Raw genomic sequence first — 23241 nt, 5'->3', positions numbered from 1 at the left:
TCTACTTCACAATATAACCCACTGTATAAAGCCATTAAAAAAAAACTAAGGTCGGGAAGCAAAATAATAAATACTTCCATAAATCACATAAAAGTTCAAGAATGTAAGAAACATTCCTGAATTCATTAGTACCAGAGATTATTGTTCATATATTTAGTCAGTTCAGAATGTTTCATAATATTATTGGTCTAAATGTATAGTATTACCACAGACTCAAAAAGAAAATCTATTTTAAATTTAATTAATATAAATGAGCATGCAAATGTAACAAAAGAAAAACATACCCAGGTTCATTTAGACTACAGTCATCAACATGAGTGTATAAAGTAGTCCAGTTCTGTCCGTCCTTAGAAACTTGAAAAACCCAATTTCTGAGAGCCGATCGTCCATAACCACGAGCATGGCGCAGTGTGTAAGCTGATGGTATCACCCAAAGACCAAGATCTATTGCAAACCATGCATTTTTATCATCATTAGTATGACAGTTTAAAGCTGAACTCTCATGGCTTAAGATGTCTTCTAAACGACCATAGGGCAGATTTCTTCCTTCTGAAGATGTAACTACAACTAGTCCATAGGCAGCTGGATTTACCCACTCATATGCTGTTCTACAAGAAAAACAACATTAATATTCATGAAGAATAGGAATCACAATACACATAAGTTTAAAGCAGGACAAATTCAAAGTCATATTTTATATAATTCATGCAAACGTATATTTGTCAAATCTAATGTGGAACTAATCATTGTTACTGATGAAAGAATTAACTGCAAACATAAATATTCATATATTTAATCAGTTTAATCTTTTACATTTCCTAACTTTAAAAGATTAAACCGAAAACACATGAACAGTGTAATAGATACCAACTGTTTTTATAAAAACTATTTAAGATATGTTTAAATTGATTAAATTCCTGAAATCTTACTTGGCATTTGTTCCAATCCAGTAAATAATTCCATTTTCATCAAAATCATGCTGATGTCTGAAAATAAATGTCTGACCTTCCCGTAGTTTTCGTACAAAAACAAACGAAGCTCTATCGAAGTCATACCACTGCTTTGCCACCTAAAAAAATATGACGGTTACTAAAACATCACAGAATACCTGACATTTGCAAAATGAGTGAAAAGGATTTTGCTCACCATTTTAAGAAGATATTGTTCTAAAGATTCTACTGTTGCCAAAGGCTCCATTTTCAACATTCGACCCGTTCGGTCTATCAAAGCTGTTTCCCCGGAAGCACGTTCCAAGCGAAATCGTAGCCGTCTTGTTAGTATCTATAGAAAATGTAACAAAGTTTTATTTTAATTTAATGAATTCTGAAACTTACAATTTCAAATTAAAACAAATATTCCTATATTGGAAATTGAGAACTAATTTCGGTACGCATAACACACATATATCAATGATAGTTTCGATGTAATGTCTTTTTCTGAAATAATGAAGACATTTCTTCTTTACTGATGCAGCTTATGAACAACGAACAAGAAAAATTAATCCTGACAAAATAATACAAGAAAATTCAAGGAAGAAGCTTTGCCCCATCTTTAATTCAACCTATAAAAGTTAATTTTCATTGGGGATATTTTTCTATACTAATACCTAAATCCCTATACCAGGGGTGTCAAACTCTCAGCCCGTGGGCTGAATGTGTCATAGTGAAATCGCGCCCAACCCATTGCCAGCAATGGAAAAAAAAATTGCGATACGTCGCAACACGTCACGTGACGTTGTGCATTTGACACCCCTGCCCTATACTATGAAATCTAGTATATTCAGCATTTTAGCTGGATGAGAACTCCTGCAATTGCAGAATTCATAGATTACTGTGTTGATGATAATTTGCTTTCAACACTTTCAGGGCTACACTTAGCCCAAACCTACCATTTACATATTTAATCATAAAATACAGTATTTTGAGTTGTGCCTGGAAATAAATTAGGAAGGTAAGTACAGTTCCTAATATCTTCTGAAGAGCAGGAAAATATACAAGAACACTATCTTTCAAACCAGTTCTTCCAAAGAATATAACAACAAACCTTAAGTCAGATATAACATATCTATTCCAAACATAACTGGCAGATTCTATCACATGCTCCAATAATAAATACTGATAATTAGCTGAATATTAGCCAAAACATGTAATGTAGAATTTTTTTAAAAAAAATAAAGGGAACAACAATAAGGGTTTCACCACTCTCTTGCACCTCACCTGATTGTAAATATGAATACATCAATGTGCCTACTGATCTGGCTAATCTTCTTCATCTTTTATTAAAAAAAAGGAAGGGCAAGGACAAGGATCCTAGCCTCATCTCCAGGCTATATAAATGGAAAAATATCAACACTAGATAAAAAAGGGAAAATTTATATCATGTAGAACTTTATCAGCGGTAGCATCCAAATCAATTTTTTTTTTAAAGACTGGCAGGTAAGAATAAGGCCCAAATAATTCCCAAGTTATGGGATGCACTTTTGCAGGAATTGCACCTGGCTTCCCCACTCTTTCCTTCACAATCAAATCCCTTGTTTTTAATTGTTAAATATCTGCACTTATTTTAATGTTTGTCTTTAAATTTGTATATATATATTTTTAAAATCATATATCTGTTAACAGTAACTTCATCTACAACATGATGTAGCAGATTTCCATAGGACCACAAAATTACCTGGAGATTATATGATGATCCTGGTGAATCATACAAATGTAACGGAAGCCGTTCAATAGATTCAAGTACTGCTATCAATTTCCGAATTAATGCAACTGCTGGACGACTATGAACAAAGAGAAAACAAGCACTATAAATGTTTGGAGAATATATTTTAAAAATGAATTCAAAATAGACACAGTGTACAACATACCAAAGTATCAAACTACATTTATTAGAAAATATTGTTTGCATAGCTAAACAGGAGAATCAAAAATAAGGTGTTGTTTTTTTTTTAAAAAATGGCAGTACTCTGCTAAGTGGATGTGAAACTGTAGCAATGATCCATATATACTGGAAAGGAGAAAAGCACTGCTCTAAGAAATGGGCAAATTCAATCAATCATTGGCTAATAAACATTTTTTGATGATGTAATTCAGTATATGTTTGTTTTTACTGTTGGAAACATTATAAAATGTTTATCATGTCATAATACATTTGTAATATGTTCAGTGACTTTAAGTTACCTTTCATCATCTTCATTTTCACTGAAAGCTGTCTTTAACACATTTATTCTTTCCACTAATTGACTACAGTCTTGTTTCAAATCGTAATCCATATTCTAAGATAAAAAACACTATTTAATGCTAGCAAAAAATAACAGGCCACACAATAAGTATAAATGAATCTTCATCAAATAGAACATTGGTTAGAGCCACATATCATGCTATTAAAATTTAGAGTTTTTTGCCTTAGTATGTTAACCCAGGCAATTATAAATATTTCACCTGTTTTGCACAATGCATTTATAAACTATGAAATCTTGAAAAAATACTAAATATACTCAAGGAAACAATTAAAAGTTTTAAATTCAAAGAAAAATAATATAAACTGAAAATGATAAAAAACTAAAGAATTTAGTTTTTTAGCACTAATTGCTATTAGTAATACCATAAAACACTGAAAACAGTCACTACAAAATATTATTGTAAAATATTATAAAATGTCTGCCTGTAGTGCATATTGCTTCATTCTTTGATTAGTAGAAAGTATTGTCTTATTCACAACAGGCCACACATTTCCAAAAGCCATTTCTTAACATTTGGAATAATATCATTTCCCCAATTTCTCAATATAATTCTTTTAGCCGCCAACATCATGGCATAATATGCAAACCATGTTACTAACTAGGTCTGTAACAGTGTTTCATGCGTACAGTCAAAGATTTAGGTTGACAACTCCAGGGAGGAAATTTGGGAGTAATATATTGAAAGACTTTTCATCTCATTATTCTTTAGCACTGAAAGGATCCCAAAAGCCATGTCAAGCATAAACAATTTCTTATGTCATTTAGGAAGCCCTGGAATGTTTAGTCTCCAGAGATAAGTTATCTTAAATCTATTAATCAAATTGAAATACATTTCTGGCCAAGGTATGAGTTGGAAGAAACCTCCCAACAGACCCACAACATCTGTATTCATGAAAAATACCAAAAATATGTCCTACCATAAAGATTTAACTTATTTGACACAGCTCCATAGTTTTAATAATCATATAGTTCTAACCTAATTGTCATCATATTATCTAAAGCAGGACTAATAAAAAAGACTAAAATTTTAAACTAAAGTATATAGAAGTAGTTCTCGACATGACCATAACTGAGCCTAAAATTTCTGTTGCTAAACAAGACAGTTATTAAGTGATTTTCCCCCATTTTACGACCTTTCTTTCCACAGTTGTTAAGGGAATCACTGCAGTTGTTAAGGTAGTAACACAGTTGTTAACTGAATCTGGCTCCCCCATTAACTTTGCTTGTCAGAATGTTGCAAAAGGTGATCACATGACCTTGGGGCACTGCAACCATCATAAATGCATGCCAGTTGCCAAGCTTCAAATGGTCACTAAATGAATAGTTGTAAGTCGAGGACTACCTGTATGTATTTGGACTGAACATTCAATATAGATTAATACAGAATATTTTAGAAATCCTTGGGACATTTTACCAAGGAAAAGAAGCAAGAGAAAGTATCTTCCTGTTTCTGGTCTTCTCTATAGCACAGTTATAAATACTTTCTGTACTGCCTAAGATACTTAGAAATTTATGTTGGCCACATATAATGGCTGATGGATAAACGTGGCTATTTTTTTTTAATTAAACATATCTTCTGCTGAAGTTATATTTTTATTTAATAGATTTATATTCCACCCCTTTTTAAAAGGTGTTGGCAGTTATTATTTCTGCATTCTTCCAAAAGTTGGCAGTAAAATAACCGACAAAGGTCAACAGTACATTATATAGCAAAGTGAAAATTTGGATTCCGCTCTTCCTAATCCTATACTACACTAGTCCCGCATAAACTTACATTATTCAATACAGTAAGGAGAGCCTGCACCAAGCCACTGCTGCACATTTCATATGGTGAAATTGTAGTTTCATCTTTCAGCAGGACAATTAAATTTTCCAGAGCAGTCTTCATTAAATCTCGCCAAGTGTTTTCTCCCTCAATAAACTAAAAGAGAATGAAATAGTAATTCTTCCATTAATGATACATTATTCTACACAGCTGGTCAAATTACACATAAGAATTTTACAAAATCAGTTTTTATATATGTAATATGTGGAATATTTTGTACCGCCTAAATATAAATAACTTAGATTAAGTATTAAGACAGTGGTTCTCAACCTTTCTAATGCCGCGACCCCATAATACAGTTCCCCATGTTGTGGTGACCCCCAACCATTTATACATCACCGGGTGCCAGGGGCGTGGCCAAAGAAAAGGGGGAAAACATGGCAGACAGCCTTGTTTGGCGACCCCCGTGAAATGGTCGTTCGACCCCAAATGGGGTCCCGACCCACAGGGTGAGAACCACTGTATTAAGAGGTCATAAAAATGCTACGTTATATCTCTCCAATATATTGGCATTAAAATCATACAATCAGTTAAAAAAGAGTCCTTCATGATATTCTATGGAACCAGGAATCATAAATAAAACATAAAAAGCATTAATTGGGAAAAAACTCTTTTTCATGATCCAAGAGGAAGTTACAACAATTCAACCCTCCTGGCTTGACAGAACAAGATTTGCATCAGTTTTCTAAAAATCAAGAGAAAGGGTGGTATCTGTACACTGAGGACAGATGCTATTCCAGAGAAATTGGGGCAGCAGCTGCCTGTTAAGTAATGATCAAGGTACCTCTTACAATATAAACAAGTATTACTGGGTGTGCCCATCACTTTAAGTTGTTGGATGAGGTGTATATATAGTCCATGAATGTTCTTCATGGCAGGCTCATGTAGAATATATTACAACAGTCCAATACAGAGATGACTAAGACATGACTGACTGTAATTAATGCCTGCCATTCCAAGAAAGGTGACAACATGCACACAATATGAAGCTATATAAAGGCTGTCTTGGCCACAGCTGCTACTTGCTCTTCATGCATGAACTGTGAGTCAGCAAGAGTTCCCAAATTTTAAATCCAGCATAACTGTGAGTCAGGCAACATACAAATGTAATAAACAAATAAACACTGTTCAAACTTAATGATGTAATTTTGCTAGAAAGAGCAGGCATACAAACCTGTCTTGCTGAGCTGAATGTCACTCAGTTCTTTCCCATCTAGATCTACACAATATTTTACCAGCATTGCTTATTCAGCTAGAGGCCAAGATATACAATTGGGTATAACTGAACTCTTTAACACCCTCAATTAATGAGCTAGGGTTCAATTCCCCCCCCCCCAAGAACTCTTGCTTCAAGAACGCTTATAATACAATTTCTCCCACTCCTAACACCTTTAGACAGCTAAGAAGAATAACATGAAACTACTTTTACCCGGTCCTCCCAGAGATCAGCACTGTGGTTAATGCCATCTTCATGCTAAACCAAGGCCTAAAATGTTTCCCTTTTTGCAATAACAATCCAATTACTTTCTTTGCAACCCTATCCTAAAAACTGGACATTGGAAATAGGTCACTATTTGTTCAGTATATCTGGGTTGACTGGTGACTTTTTGAAACAGGAGTTTAATTTCTTAAATTAAAATTATCTTGGGGATATTTCCAAGATATCTAATCCATGCAATAAATGGTTAGTGTTTGAGAGGGAGAATTATATTTGAATCAAGCGAATGTCAACAGAAAAACAACTATATCAATATTTCATTTCATTAATGAAACTTGCCTGTCTGTTTGTATGAAGTTCCCATGAAGACTCTAATTGAGTTGCTATATTCCTGAGCGTTACAACTACACCTCTAGGCATACTTTCAACCGCTTTAAAATGATCATCATATAAGTCTCTGGCCATAGTTCGTACCTGATTATTTAGAGATACAAAAATAAGTTTTATATATATATGGTATATACATTCACATATACATTAATAATTTTCTGAGGTTTCTGAATATGTTTTGTTTACAAAAGTAGTACATAAGAAAAGTATTACTTAGCAAACAATAAGACAAACTGTCAGTGAAATCTGATTATAGATAATCAGTATATTAATACACACTGTGCAATCGCTCTTGCTTAACTCCTCTCATTAGAAGATACATTAATCAATCGGAAGTAGATCATGTTATATCTGAATTAAAACTCCTAATTGCTAATCACTTATCAATATTGAAGGGCTACCAGTTAGTTTTAGATTCCAGAAAATGATAAGCCAGGAATTCCAATTTCAGATTCCAAAGAGTTGTAAGCCATGAATTCGAATATGAATTAATTTTAAAAAAGGTTCAGTTCAGAGTCCCAATGTAATTTTACAAACAGCACTTTTTCTAGGCTGGTCAAATCATCAACATCTGTGGAATGCTTCTTCCAGAGGAGTCTGAGATTGTTAAAAATATTTTAACTTTAAAAACAGTCAAATTGTTGAAAGTTCTTTACTTTTTGATTTTACCTTTTGCTTTACCAATTTTAATTTGTTAAATGAAAATTGGTAAAGCAAAAGGTAAAATCAAAAAGTAAAGATCTTTCAACAGCTTTGACTGTTTTTGAAGTATAAAATATTTTTAATAATCTCAAGATTCCTCTGCATTTTTTAAAATGCGTATACATTTAAATTTTTTCAAACGTCATCATGGATTCAGATAGAAAGCTGGATGGAAAAATGAAACCATACAAAGAAATTATATGTAACTGTGAATATAACATAAGATTGTTAAAATGTACATACACTTTCTGCAAATTGAAAATGCAGAGTTCTACAAGTGTTATTTATAATTTCTCAATCAAGTCAATGAATTTTTTCCAGATCTCTTTTTTTGAACAGAACCAGACCCTGCATCTCTAACTAATCTTCCCCAAAATGGCTATAGCACTACTCTGATGGTGTATGAAAGCTCTGCTATTTCTGATGCTTTTTGCCAGGTATCTGTAGGTAAAGTATGTCTCTGGAACAGATAATATTGTGCTTTTAGCTGATATACACCCCCACTAATATAGATATGTTATATGTGGTGGTAACAGGCACTATGTCAGTTTAGCCCTATTCTCTACTCCTGAGTTATTATATACATTTATTTAAAAAGTCAGTAAGGTTTCTTCTCTTTCACAGCTGAAGTTACTATTTAATTTCTTTTAAAATTTAGGCAGGTTTACTGTTTGAAGTATATCTGACTAGCAAACAGCATATATAAGAAGCAGCTACAAATGAAGACATTTACACTATTTAAAATTGGCAGAAATTATCCTGACCTTTTGTTTTGTTTTTTCCAACTTGGATTTTAGTTTTCTTCCCCTTTTTCCAGTCCAACCAGTCACAAATTCTGATCCTGAAAAACAACAGCTAAAAATCAGGTTACCATTGAACCCCAATATAATACAGATAAGTCAGACTCCTGTTCAGATGAAGTACGCATAATCAAAAATCCTTCCCTTAATGTACATAATTCTGGATTTGTTAATTCACCATTATATATTACCTGGCTTAAAAATAGTATCTACAAACCAGATACATCTCACAGAGAATAGGAATCCAGTTGCTGAATCAGACAACTGCAAACATCTATCTTTCTCTTCATTATATATAACTGCATACTCACCTAAAGAAGTTTCAGCTGTAAATGAGTGTTTAGTTCCTCTATTGGACTCAAAAACAAAACCTGGTAGATCTTCTTTTAAGATTGTAGCTTGCTGACCATCTGAATTATGAATAGCAATTTCTCCTTCCTTTAGACAGGTAAGAGACCAATTTCCTACTGTAAGTTTAGCAGGTCCTGGAGCTGATAAAATTGGCTGGCTGGTTGTGGATGGCTTTACCTGACTCCGAGCCCGCTGTAACTTCTCTAAAAATTCACTTCGGCTTTCTATTTAAAAAGAATAAAAAAATAATTTATATTTAATTTAATATTTAATTTAGCTTCCATGAAAGAATGTATCTCATAAAACAAGTGCAAATTTAGATTTTGAATTCAAGTTCTCAGGACTGTTTAAACACTGATCAGATAATAGTTTACAATAATGAAACTTAAGAGGGTCAATATAATATTTACATGCTGTGGAAAATGTTCTGAAAAAAATTAAATGCAATCAATTTATTTTTAAAATAAAGAAACCAAATTAGGCAGTTGAGATCTTATTTTTATTGAGAGAAATCCCACCAGTTTTCAGTTTGATATTAAAAGGAAGCATTTAAATTCTGAAAGAAAAAAGGATTGGATTGGATAAGAAATGAAAGGAAAAAATCTAAGATATTTTACAATGATAGCTTATTGTGAGAAGAATTTAGATTTTTTTAATCTGCTACAGTAGCAAACTGTATCAGTGTAATATGCTGCATAATTGCATAAAGTGGTTTTGTGCTTATATTTTTACTACAGTACAAATCTTAAAAACTAACTTTCTCTCCCATAAAATATACTCTACAAAAGACTGCATTATCTTCAACAGTCATTAAAACATGCAGTCCAACTAGGTTTGGCTGTTCAATCATGTTCCAAATACTTATATTTAAGTATCTTAACAAAGATGATTCATACCAAGCCCACGCCATTATTCTAGGAACTAGTAGCACAATGGAGACATGTGAAACTACACATATACTTCCAGCATTAAGGCAAAACCTTTATATTGAACACCTACACCCCAAGATTGATTTATGGAAAATCTGAAAGCAGCATTATGTGCTCTATAGTAACAGCTTCCAATGTGATCTACTTACTATAAAGATCTCCCACCTATGTTTTCCATCTAAAGGCTGATGGACTATTGTTGATTGCTATTGTTATTGTTATTTTGACTACACAGGTTTTTATTTCTAGGGAACCTTTCAAGGGTTTATAATTTACTGTTTTTGGTGGTCTATTTTCTCTCGCAGAAAAACACTGAGAGATTCCCACTTTTGACAAGATTCATACACAGGACTAAGGCATACTATGGTTTCATTTGTTTTTGGCTTAGTGCATAAAGGACTCAGCTTAACCTAAGGAATGAACAAAGACATAACTCTACCTGAAATGAATTGAAAACATATTCTGACGTATGCAAAAATGTAATGAAAATTCTTCTCAGAACTAGAATAATTGTACCAAATTGTGAGACAGCTATTTTATTCAGACATACCACACATACAGTCTAGTAGAGTCTGTCTCCTGTACTAGGTGAGTATAGGACTAGCCTTGAAGCTAGATGGTTGTCCAAACACACTTACACGCCAGCATCACTTGGGAATTAAAGTATTTCCTAATATCTCTAAAACTGAATTCAGTTATTAAACACAAAATTATTCAGAATCAATCCTCAAAGTATTCTTTTAGCTTCACATCATGGGAAAAGTCATTTCCTGAGAATTTGAATCTTCAATTATTGTACAGCAATTCTATAGTTCCATTGCACGCTATTTTTATTATTTCCTAATATTTAAAAATTAGTTGTTGCAATTATAAAAAACTACTAAAAGGAGACAGCAGGCAATATCTATTAAGTTTAAAAATTACAGATGGCTTAGTAAAATTCAGTATGAAACATTTCTGCTGAATGTTTGTCACAATTTAAATTTGGCTGAGGGAGTTTATACTACTTATCACACATACATGCATTTCATTCTGCTAGCTAGATGCAAGCCACATCATTCCAATTTCTTCTACCTGGAATGCAGTTTATCATTCTTACACATTATCTTTTATGATTGTTTAATATTAGTATGCATGGAAAAGAATGAAAACATGAAACTACGATGTTCACTGAACAGAGTTACTAGAAGTTACTGTTACATGCCAATTTGACAAAAGCATCACTGACCACCTTCCACCTGTTTACATCCTTTACTATTTAGGGAGGCAATTCCTGTAAAATAGAACATCTCAAAATCAAACATATAAAAAGTAATTTGTAATTAACTTTTTAAAATATTACTTGAGAACAAGATTGTACCTGAACTGTCAGATCCTCCTTCAGGACTACCGCTGGAATACATTGTAGCTAGCTTCCCATCCAAAATAAATCTGAACCATCCATTGCTTCCATTTGAAAGTTCCAGGGCTGCAGCATCACTCCAAATATATAGGCAGTCCCTTCCTCTAATAATTGACCAATCTCTCCAGTGATAGGGTTTACCCTGCTGCAATTCTTTGGCATCTTCTTGAGGTTCATCTTCCTGTAAATCAAGATTATTAGAGTACTTGAATGTACATATATTTAAAAAAAAACACCAATTTTAATGCAAACTAACTCAATTTGCATTTTCTGAACTTTACAAGTACAATTTTGCAGTTTTTACCAATTTTATAATGCAGTCTATAAATAAAAAAGTACTAACGATCAGACAAAATGCATGTCTCAGAAAGATTAGCATAAATGTTCAAATAACTTATAAAAAACAACGAATTGATAAAAAGGGAAACTTTTTACTGGTAAATATAAGAAACTGAATGAAAAAGGGAACTGGCAAATCAATCACTTTATATTAGCAGGTTCATCAAGTTATATTTCACTGTATATTATGCTATATAATATAGATTTCTATATAATCAGTTATAAATGATAAAAAACAGCAAGATTATCTACAGGCACCTTTCTTGCAGAAAACCTCTGAATTTCTATAAGCAACCATAATTTGAAGAAGTACTATGGTATATTTAAGAAAGTACATCTAAAAAGCACATTATGGATATATTTCAATTCTATCTTTCATATGCTTTCTTCCAAGTATAGATTAAGAAGCAGAAACATTAATAAAATACAAACCAATGCATTTTGCAAAGCTTCCTTTTTGAAAGGTAAACAGTTAATATAGTTTTAGGTTTCATATAGAACAGAGTACTAAGTTTTCCTTAACATGGTAGCTTTTGGACCAGAACTGTATCATTTACCAATCAGCATATGTTAAATGAACTTAGAAAAATCAAAAATATATTGGTTTCATTAAATTGCTTGCCTCTACCTTACAAGCCTCTACCTTACATCAGTATAAATTGCTTCTCTAGCAGAATTTATGACTAATTCCAAGAATTCTATTTCAAATCAGCATGTATTTCATTACTAAAAGTTAAGACTAGGGTTCTATAGTTTAACCCTGAGGCAGACAACTGCATTACCTGAATTATTTTCTTTCCCAATGGAGCTCCCTCTAATATGACTATTAAATCAGCATAGTTTCCCTCCACACAACTATTCTGAATTGTAACATAAGATTGTGCCATTCACTTTAGAACCAACTTATCACAATTAAAGAAATAAATTTTCCCAAGCATGTTCTGAAAATCTAGACCTGCCCTCAAAACAGAAATATGAGAGAACATCATCTTGCTGCATAAATACAGGTCCTCTTGCATGATACTTTGCCTATAAGTAAAGCAAAGCCATTATCAGAATTCTCTGTATTTGTCACTGAATTCAATATTTTTAAATTTCAAACATTTATTAGAACTATGGCTAAATAACTGGATCAAATTCGTACTTTCTCTGGTTTAGACTCTTCTTCATTCTCATCATCTGAAGATGGTCCAGCCAAAGATGATACTTTACTTATTACACCAAGTCTAGCAAGTTGGTCCAAGAAAAGATCACCTCCTTTATCCACCAAATCTCTTATGATCTGCAAAGCTAATAAATGGCCATCATCATCATCCTGCAAAAGTAACATAGAAAGAAAAAACTCCTCAGCAATTTCTTCATGATTTGATGTACAATTAAAATTAACATTGATTACATGAAACTAACAAACAGAAATTCTTAAGCAAGCTGGTAGTAATGATTATTCTAACAACCTGAATGCTAGGAATACTTTGGTACAGAGGGGCACACAAATCAAAAAGCTTTGGGCTTCTTTGCACAACAAACTAAAATAAAACTAGAAGTTTCATCTATCATGTAAGCAGTACAAAAGTAACACCAATCGCAGAAGTGAAATAGAAGGGGCCCTGTCTTACCTGAACGCCTTTTCTCAGCACGGAGATGGAGAATCCACCAATGGTTTAGACTGTGTTCCTGTCCAATCAGATCAAGTCAGTCAAACTTGCCACGCCTGTCCTGGACTAGGGTGTTCCAGTCTCGACGCGGGTGAAGCCAATGACTGACAGCAAGACGTGTTGGCTCCTGAAACTAACCCTAGGCCTAAAAGACCTGCGAGGGCAGGAGTGGATTCTCCATCTCCGTGATGAGAAAAGGCGTTCAGGTAAGACAACGCCCCTTCTCCAGCACTGGAGATGGAGAATCCACCAATGGGACATACCAAAGCATACTGTCCCTGAAGGAGGGGAGCAGGCCGGTCTGGTATGATATCTTGAGGTACAACCTGTTGGAGAACCCTCCTGCCAAAGGAGGCCTCCGCCGAGGCGAACCTGTCTATCTTATAATGGCGAATAAAGGGCGATGGTGAAGACCATGTGGCCGCCCTACAAAAGTCCTCGATAGACGCCTGAGTGGCCCAAGCCGCAGAAATAGCTGCACTACGGGTTGAGTGGGCCGTGACACGTCGTGGAACCGGCAATGATTCAGACTGGTACGCCTCCGCAATACACGCCCTGATCCACCTGCCAATCGTGGAGGAGGATACCTTCCGACTCTTGGAAGAATGATGGAAAGAAACGAAGAGGGTTTCAGAATTTCAGAAGACAGCTGTTTGTGAGATGTAGTAATGGAGTGCTCTGCGCATGTCCAGAAGGTGCCACTGCCGTTCCAGAGCATGCGATGGATTAGGGCAGAAATCTGGAAGCACGATTTCCTGAGCCCCGTGGAATAGAGAATTGACTTTAGGAAGAAAGGTAGGATCTAGACGAAGGACCACTCGGTCCCGGTGAAAGATGCATAGATCATCCCTGGTAGAAAGTGCCGCTAATTCTGATATCCGCCGCGCAGAAGTAATTGCCACTAGGAAGGCAACCTTGTGCGATAAGTATCGCATATCACACGTCCAGAGAAGCTCAAAGGGCGGTTTGGTGAGAGCCCGGAGAACCCACGGCAGTTCCCAAGAGGGGTACCTATGCACTACAGGGGGCTTGGCGTTTGTGGCATCCTTGATGAATGAGTGAATCAACGTATGTTGACTAAGGGACACTGCAGTGTCACAGGTCAGTATTGTGGAGAGAGCAGCAACCTGTCTGCGCAATGTATTTGGAGCCAAGCCCCTCTCCAGACCCTCCAGAAGGTAATCCAAAATATTTGAAATCGTTAAGTCAGAAATGGACAAGTGATGAGTCGTGCACCACGAACAGAAATTTCTCCACGTGGCCTCATAAATCTGGTTAGTAGAGGGCCAACGGGAGGCCTGGAGGCCTCGATTGTAAGTCGAGGACTACTGTACTTTTTTCCTTTTTTTTTTTAGTCATCAAGTTTTTGACACCTGGCGAGCAGGATTCCTGGGCTAAGACCCTGCGCTCAAGTGCCAAACGGCTAACTGGAGCCATTGGGGATCCGGATGAAAGAGGGTCCCCTGGCTGAGGGAGACCCGGCCCGGAGGAATTTTCCATGGGGCCGCTATGGAAAGGTTCACAAGGTCAGCAAACCATGGTTTTCGCGGCCAGTACGGGGCCACTAGAAGACCCTCCACCCTCTCCTGAAGGAGCTTACGGACAAACGCCGGAAGAAGAGGAAGAGGGGGAAAGGCATAGAGCAGGGCTTTTCAACCTTTTCACCCATTGTACCACTTTTAGGATAGGGCAACATCTGAGTACCACCAGTCGCCTAGCAAGGTGTCAAAAACTTGATGACTAAAAAAAAAAAAGGAAAAAAGTACAGTAGTCCTCGACTTACAACAGTTTGCTTAGTGACTGTTTGAAGTTACAGTGGCATTGAAAAAAGTGCCCCCCAAGCCACAGCCGAGCAAGACACCTGCCTGCCCACTTGGCAGCGCGCTTCCTCCTGTCCGAGGTTTTCATGGTTGTGAGAATTTCTGTTGAAGATTGGCAGCGGGGGTGGGGTGGGGGGGTGTTTGGTGTTTATTTCCCCCATCTGCTAGGGGGAGGTTTTGCAGCAGGTTTTGGTCACTTCACATGACCCTGGGACACTGTGACCATCATAAATATGACTCAGTTGCCAAGCATCTGAATGTAAATCACAAGACCTTGGAGATGCTGCAACATTCCAGCTGATCAGTGCTTCTTCTGGGCTCAGCAGAAGCTCCAGGATTAGCGCCGAGCTCCAGGTGGAGCCTGGCGCTGATCCTGGCGCTCCAGCCATCTCTCACTCAGGCTTGTGTGGTGATGCTGCCACCGGTTCAGCTCATTCCCCTCCCCCACTACTTTTCTAGGATGGTCGTGTACCACCTGCCAGGTGCCAATGTGCCACAGGTGGTACCCATACCACTGGTTGAAAAGCCCTGGCATAGAGCAATCCCTCCAGCCACGGACTCTGAAGGGTATTCGTCCGTTCTGCCCCTAGAGATGGGAAATGGGAGAAAAACCTTGGTAAGTGAGCGTTGGTCGGAGAGGCAAAGAGATCTAGGACTGGTAATCCGAAGCGGTGGGAGATCTCCTTGAATAAGCTTGGATGGAGACGCGATTCTGAATGGTCCACCATCGACCTACTCAGGAAGTCTGCCTGTCTGTTCGCCTTTCCTGATATGTGGTCGGCTTTGATGAAGGCAAGATTGGTCTCTGCCCAGGAGCCCAGTAGAAGGGCCTCGGTTAAGAGTGCACTTGCCGGTTCACATGGGCCTTCGCCGCTACATTGTCCGTGAGGACCAATACGTGGCGCTTCACCACTGTGCTGCAGAATTGACGGAGTGCCAGGTGTATGGCCCTGAGCTCCAGCCAGTTGATATTGTGCCGAAGGTCGGAGTGGGACCATCGGCCTTGGACCCACTGTGAGTGAAGGTGCGCTTCCCAGCAGAACAGCCTGGCATCGGTCGTAAGTGTGAGGCGATCAGGTTCCTTGAAGTAGGACCCCTTGAGCATGGCCGACGAGAGCCACCACTGGAGGGAGCGCGAGACTTGAAGCAGGACTCTCACCCTTCGATTGGAGGAACTGATGTTCAGTCTATGGAAGGGGAGGAGGAACCACTGGAGGATCCTAGAGTGGAGCCTGGCCCAGGGTACAATTGCTATGGCCGAAATCATCTTCCCTAGCAATTGGGAGAGGCTAGCCAATGTCACTATTTGGCTTCTGCGTGTCTGAAGAACCAACTCCCATATGCTCTCCCGGCGCTCCTGGGATAGATAGACCCGACATTCCAACGTGTCTTTGATGGCCCCTAGGTGTTGTAGCCTGGTTGTGGCTCTTGGAGAAATTTACCGAGAACCCATGACTCTGGAGCAGCTATGTCACCAGTTCGAGATCCGACTGAGCGGCCTGGATCGACAATGACTAGATCAGAATGTCGTGCAGGTAACACTGGACTCTGACCGGCACCATTCTCAGGTGAGCTGCTAGAATCGCCAGGATCTTGATAAAGACTCTTGGGGCTGAGGAAAGGCCGAATGGAAGTGCCTTGTACTGGTAATGGTGGCTTTTGTAGGCGAACCTTAGAAACCAGAGGTGGTTGAGAGAGATGGGGATATGGAGATATGCTTCCGTGAGGTCGATGGATATCAGGAAGTCCCCTTTTCTTACGCTTCCCAAGATGGACTGGAGCGTTTGCATCTTGAATTTTCAGTATGCAAGATGATAGTTTAACCCTTTTAGGTCTAGTATAGCTCTCCATCCCCCCGAGGTTTTGGGGACGATGAAGAGAATGGAGTAAAATCCCCGACCTCTCTAATCCAACGGCACCGGTTCTATGGCCGTGATGCTCAAGAGGTGACGAATGGCCTCTTGCATCAGTTTTTTCTTTGTGGGATTCCTTAAGTGAGAACAAGAAAGGAAACGGTTTGGCGGGTTGGAGATGAACTCCAGGGACAGTCAGTGACAGATGGTGTTCAGAACCCAGGCATCTGTGGTGGTGGCCTCCCATTGGTTGGCAAAGAGGGAAAGTCTGTCCCTGATGGGAGGATCCACCCGAGTCACTTGGACTGGGGAAATTGGCGGCCGCTCCTGCGAAAGGGCTGTTTGCCCTGGAACTATTGCCTGGGTCTGTCAGGCTGTCTGTCCTGTCTGATAGGAAAGGGGCGGTTGGAATGGGAATAGCTGGATCTAGCTCTTGCTCAAAAGGACTGCCTCCGAGTGTAAGGGTTGGCCTGTTTATCAGAGCTATGGTTTGAGAGCTTCCCCAAACAGCTTTCCCCCTTGATAAAGGGCTCCTGATAAGCGCCATTTGGATTTGGCATCAGCCTGCCAGTGCTTCAACCAGAGCATACGGCGTACAGTAACGTTGGATGCCATAGCCCTGGAGGAAAATCTGGCGGCGTCTAGTGTGGCATCGGAAGCATATTCCACAGCCGCCACCAGCTTGCTCAGGTCCTGATGCATGCGGATATCCTTCGCCGGAATCCTGGCCTGAAGCTGTCTAAGCCAGAGGAGAGCGGACCTATTAAAAAAGGATGCAGAGGTAGATGCTCTGATAGCCCATGCCCCAGCTTGATAGGCCCTGCGGAACATGAGCTCCCATCTGCGATCCTCAGCCTTGAGAGCCTCAGATATATCGCCAGAAACGGCAGTGGGGGATACAAAGGGACCTAAAGGCTCGTCCACCGTGGGCACCTCCAGGGCATTGGTCAGGTCTTGGGCCACGTTGAAGAGCCTTTTCTCATTCCCACAGGGGAGAGGAAAGGTGCCCAGGGAGGCCCACTATTTGTGGATCGCGTTTAGAAACATGAGCGGACAAGGTATACGGTGTTGGGTCGTTACCGGTTCGGTGAAGACCGGGTCCGCCTCCGAGTCAAGAGTGGTCGACGATACTGGTGCCGAGCAATCAGGTCCGATATGAGCTGTGGAGCTGGCCTTGCGGAGCAGGGAAACAAAAAAAGGAAGGGTTAAACAAACCGCCAAACGATGGTGCTTCTGGGGAGGGTTCCTCCTCCTCTGACCATGGGACCTCCAGTTTAGCATTGTACTTGCGAGAAAATGAGGCCTCTGAATAAGAGGACTGAGAAGGGGAAGAAGACGCAAGGAAAGCCGCAGAAACCGATTGATGAATCGGAGGGGAAATGACCGAATCTGGCCTAGGTGCTTGCGCCCTGGCCTCTAGAGCACACACTACCACCTGTGCGATCAATGCTTGTAGGCAGTCCTCCATGGGAAAGGAGGCTGATTCAGTTGCTCTGAGCCCAGCCGCAGTGGGGTGAAGGTGGCTTCAGAGGCTGAGAGTTGGGCCCGTGGAGCGGGAGGCTGAGACCTGGGGTAAGAGCCGGCTGGGTCACTAGGTATCGGAGAGGAAATAAGCTCCCCTATTGACCAAACTCCCTGGGCAGAGGTGGAGGGACCCAGGGGCAAATCGAAGAGAGGCACTTCGGCTTGTTTAGCCTCTATCCTGGCTTGCTGTTGTGCTTTAGAGAACTCTTTCTCTAGGCCCTGGTGTCTCCTGGTGGCCTGCTTCTCCGCCCTTTTGGAGGTTTTTTTCCACAGATTTGGCCTTGGCCGAAATCCTGCCTGCGGCCTCCTGATTGGAGGATTTGCGCCGTTTTGGGACCGATGAAGTCGGTAAGACATCCTTTGTGACAGTCCTAGTACCCTCCATTCTTGTGGATGAACTCAGGTGCAAGATAGGGTACACCTGGTATCCAGATATTGCGTAGGCGGGAGGGAGAATAAATTCAGGTGCACGATAGGGTATTCCTGGTATCCAGATGCCATGTAGGCAGGAGGGAGGAAGTCAAGGGCAGGGGATGTGCTGGTCGCCGTGCCCCCCTGGTCACCAGTCCGGAGCTATCTGGCTGACTGGACGTGTGGGCAGCCGCTGTTGTTGCCGGCCAGCTACGTGGAGAGTGGCAACACAGCGTGCGCAGTGCGTGGGCTTGCAGGACGGCGAAATCCCATGTGATGTCACAGTAGGCACTGCCCTGCCCGCCTCAAGGTGACCAGGTAGGGAGACATCAAGCCAGGGCCTGAGACCTAGATGACATACTTAAATCTACCTGAAGAATCAACAGATTAGAGAGTAAACTCTGTTTGCACCTGTTGGGGGTGGTTACCAGGCCTGCAGGCCTTAGTGGATGTGGCCTAGGTGTCTTCCAAAATGGCGGTCATGCTGGGTCCCTTAAATGACTGGGAGAGAGGGAGGTCAGTTGGAAAGAGGAATCCCCCTCCCCCCTTCGTGAGCGTCCCAAGCACACGAGAACAAAGGCCGCACAGGCCTTAAATTGGTGGACAACGAGGCAAGGCCACCCTGTGCAGGCCTCAAAATGGTGGCTGCTGAGGTGAAATGAGCCCTGTGTAAGCCTCAAGATGGCGACCGCATGAGGGAGCTACGAAATGGGCCTTGTGTAGGCCACAAGATGGCGGCCGCGCGAGGGGGCTACAATCGGTGGTCTTTGATAAGGGAGGCTAGTTGCATTGCCTCCCCCGTTCTCCCCTTGGGGTCCTCTGAGTATAGCAAAAAAACCTGTCCTTATACCTATCCGGACGCGAGCTAGCCTCAAACGGCCATTTTTGGCTTGCGCGCACCCAGTCAATAGGACTGCAGCCGCAGTCACCAAAAGGAGGAAAGGTTGCAAACGTAAAGGCAGAGGTCTGAAATGTAAGAAATGGCCCCTTTTCGAATGCGCACTATCCTCAGAAGGCTGTTTTCAGCCTGTGTGCTTTTCCAGCTTTGGAGCTGCAGCCGCAGGCTCCGGAAAACAAAGAGGCTCCAAATTCTCGGAAAAGCAGCAGAAGCGGCTATGCAAACATGCGCTAGCCTCAAACGGCCACTTGTGGCTTGCGCGGGTGTTCCGAAGCTAGAGTTCCAGCCCCAGACTTTTTAAAGGGAGGGAAGCTGAAAACGAGCCTTGAGGACAAAGGAGGAGATGAACTGCAGCACTGATCCCAGTGCTGCCTGAAAAGGAGAAAGTAATCCTCCTTGCAGAAGGGAGAAAGCTCCCTTCAGCTTGAAACCCCTGTTGTGAAGGAAAGAGGAACGGAAACCTCCGTTCCTCAGGGAAGGTGAGGATAAATTGTTCTGGAGAACAGTCAGGCTGAAAACAGCACTGATTACAGCGCTGCTCAGAAGACTGTGGAAAAAAAGGGAAAATCCACCAATGGGAAGTGTACCTGCCTATGAGCCAAACTTGCACGTCTGTCCTGGGCAAGATCAAGTCGAGACTGGGACACCCCAGTCCAGGACAGGCGTGGCAAGTTTGGCTGACTTGATCTGATTGGGCAGGAACACAGTCTAAACCCATTGGTGGAGTCTCCATCTCCAGTGCTGGAGAATAATAGAGTTAGAAGGAACCTTGAAGGTTTCTAGTCCAAACCCCTGCGCTAGTAGGAAATCCTATACCATTCCAGACAAAGGTTGTCTAATCTCTTCTTAAAAACCTCCAGTGATAGTTGACCCACAACTTCTGGAGGCAAGCCTTGTATTTTTGTATGATTCTTATATGATATATGCAAGCTATATACAGTCCCTGTTTAGCAATCACAGTTGGGACCAGCAACTTGGTCCCTAAGTTATGTAGTCACTAAGTGAAAAAAATCACATGACCCCAACTGTACTGATGATTTTACTTCAACTTTCCTTTTCCGCCATTTCCCCACTTTTTTGAATGTTTACCCAGTTGCTGTAATAATTAGCAAGAGGGGAATTGCTTGAAATTACATTCATTGGAGAGAAAGGGATTATAAGAGAGTAAACGGACACACAGTAAGGAATATATATTGAAAGGACTATGATAGCAGTGGCTATTTACCTGGCAGCTTTGGACTGCTTAGGAGGTAAACAAAGCCAGAAAGTATGAAAGAGATTGAAGTCTTGTCAGTAGCAGTAGGGAGCCGGCTAATTAAAGTCAAGAACTGAGCTTGTTTTCTTGTAGTTAGCATATTTTGGGAAAGCACTGAGATAGAGAAAAAAAGCTCAAGAACAGATTGCTTGTTAAGCAATCTCTCTGCGAGGGTAAAAAAAAGTACTATATTGGTGAACATGTGACTGAGAGAGATGCTGCAACGGTCATAAGTAACTTTTTCATCATGGTCATAACTTCAAATGGTCATAATTTCAAAATGCCCAAGATAGCCACTAAATGAGGTCTACCTAAAAGTTGCTCAAAATTACTTTCAACTGATACCTCAGATGGATTCATCCATATCAATTCATTGAGATATATCTTCTTACTTGATTGGCAGTGACTGAATTTTTATTATTAATTTCTATATAATGTATATACTTTTATAGCACAAAATTATAGACATTCAAAAAATGAAGCGCAAAACATTTTGAATTTGAATTTAATTTTGTGCATAAAACAGCTGTTTCATATTGAGACTATTTGACCGTTTGAGAAGCTTAAATACTTAATACGTGAAATATTAATACCACTTTACAATGCCTTGGTAAGGCCACAGCTGGAATACCATTTCCAGTTTTGGTCACCACGATGTAAAAAAGATGTTGAGACTCTAGAAAGAGTACAGAGAAGAGCATCAAAGATGATTAGGGGACTGGATGCTAAAACATATAAGGAACGGTTGCTGGAATTGGGTGTGTCTAGTTTAATGAAGAGAAGGACGGGGGGGGGGGGGGAAACATGATAGCAGTGTTCCAATATCTAAGGAGCTGACAGAAAGAAGAGGGAGTGAAGTTATTCTCCAAAGCACCTGAAGGCAGGACAAGAAGCAACGGATGGAAACTAATCAAGGAGAGAAGCAACCTAGAACGAAGGGGAAACTTCCTGATAGTTAGAACAATTAACCAGTAGAACAACCTGCCTCCAGGAGTGGTGAATGCCCCAACGCTGGAAGTTTTTAAGAAGAGACTGGACAGTCATTTGTCTGAAATGGTTAGGGTTTCTTGCCTGAGCAGGGGGTTGGACTACATGACCTCCAAGGTCCCTTCCAACTTTATTATTATTATTACTTCCAAAATAATTGAAATTGCCTTTTTCAAACTCATAACAGAGACTTTCAAATTTATATTGTTTTGCACATTGCTAGAAGAAAATAAAATATATAAAAATGAAGTACCTCTTGATCTAGAACAGTAGCAGTAATCTCAACCAATATTGTAGGTAAATTATGTCCAGCGTCTGAGTCACAAACCTCTTTGAGAAGAGCTTCAGAACAAAAGTGAATCATTTTTCTGATGAGAGCAAGACTAGCTTTTCTATACAAGAAAAAACAGCATATTTTAAAATTAAGAGGGAAAATATTTCTGGGAATTACATACTAAGTTTTGAATTTAAAGCCAATTTACTTGCTTTATATTACTCTCAACTGAAATCAGATTTTTATCCCAGCCAGTTAAGAGCTATTCAGAGACACACCATTGCTTCATTCCATTGCTATTTTTCTCTTCTCACACATGGTTACCTACATATGTCTTTATAGAGTAACATTGGGATACAAGCTATGACAACTCAAAATTAAACTTGAGTATTAGGGTAACAATAAGCATAAGTAATATGGTAATTTGAGAGAAATAATCAGCAAGCTGAAAGTCTTTTTTTTAGTCAGAATAATATTAATCTGAGTCTTATGGCATATTTCAATTCACATCCATGAAAGAGCCTTTTCCTTCTTTTTTACCTTATTGAAGGCAGCATAGTTTGCTGGAATGTCTGTGCAAACACAGGTAACAGTCTTTTCAAGTATATTGGTGCCATTTCTGGATCACCTTTGGGCTCATTTGATTCGTCTTCATCTTTGTTGGCATCTTTCTTTTTCTTTTCATCTCCTTTGTTAACTGGACACATCCAGTCACCTACAATTTGTTTAAAGAAATTTCTATCAAAGGTTTTTAAAAAGCATTTTGTTTAGTTGTACTGATTAGTGCAAACTACTTAGACATTCTGAACTGAATAAACTTCACACCATTTTCTGACAGAATTCAGAGCTGAGTATAAGACAGAAACACCCCTGCTTACACCAGTTGATTACCTTTGTCTGGACCTTCTGGTTCATTTTTCAGTAGTTTCTGATTCCATCAACCATACTATTTTTCTGGAGTAACTGTAAGATTTGAGGAAACTGTGTTCCAGTAGTTCCAGGGATTCCTCAGTGGACAGTGCCAGTCAATTAGACTATTGTAAAGTGATCTGAATAGGACTGCCTTTAAAGGTGACTCAGAAACTGCATTTGGTATAAAATGCAGTGATCTCTGTGTTAATGGGCCCTATATGCTAACAGCACTATC

The 23241-nt window shown here is 39.7% G+C and overlaps 1 protein-coding gene across 11 annotated transcripts in view; it reads right to left on the bottom strand.

Annotated features, from left to right (window-relative positions):
• Positions 1-23241, bottom strand: part of HECTD1 (HECT domain E3 ubiquitin protein ligase 1) — a 77851-nt gene that overhangs the window by 31968 nt on the left and 22642 nt on the right. For 6 of the 11 annotated variants that reach the window (XM_039351904.1, XM_039351906.1, XM_039351898.1 and 3 more), the window contains exons 10-24: positions 22635-22809; positions 22074-22212; positions 17826-17918; positions 12562-12732; positions 11037-11259; positions 10905-10949; positions 8708-8971; positions 8361-8437; positions 6844-6978; positions 5016-5162; positions 3180-3274; positions 2674-2779; positions 1147-1281; positions 930-1069; positions 285-608 (exon numbers count right to left, since the gene is read on the bottom strand). In XM_039351904.1, coding sequence (XP_039207838.1) covers positions 285-608; positions 930-1069; positions 1147-1281; positions 2674-2779; positions 3180-3274; positions 5016-5162; positions 6844-6978; positions 8361-8437; positions 8708-8971; positions 10905-10949; positions 11037-11259; positions 12562-12732; positions 17826-17918; positions 22074-22212; positions 22635-22809 — 2269 coding nt within the window. The remainder of the gene's footprint in view (positions 1-284; positions 609-929; positions 1070-1146; positions 1282-2673; positions 2780-3179; positions 3275-5015; positions 5163-6843; positions 6979-8360; positions 8438-8707; positions 8972-10904; positions 10950-11036; positions 11260-12561; positions 12733-17825; positions 17919-22073; positions 22213-22634; positions 22810-23241) is intronic. The other 5 variants (XM_039351899.1, XM_039351905.1, XM_039351901.1 and 2 more) reach the window with 3 other exon arrangements.

The sequence above is a fragment of the Crotalus tigris genome, unplaced genomic scaffold (assembly GCF_016545835.1).
Source record: "Crotalus tigris isolate CLP2741 ecotype Arizona unplaced genomic scaffold, ASM1654583v1 scf7180000018371.15429387391:27106975, whole genome shotgun sequence".
NCBI classification, from domain to species: domain Eukaryota; kingdom Metazoa; phylum Chordata; class Lepidosauria; order Squamata; family Viperidae; genus Crotalus; species Crotalus tigris.
The sequence above is the reverse complement of the archived record's forward strand: the minus strand, read 5'-3'. Positions and strand labels throughout refer to the sequence as shown.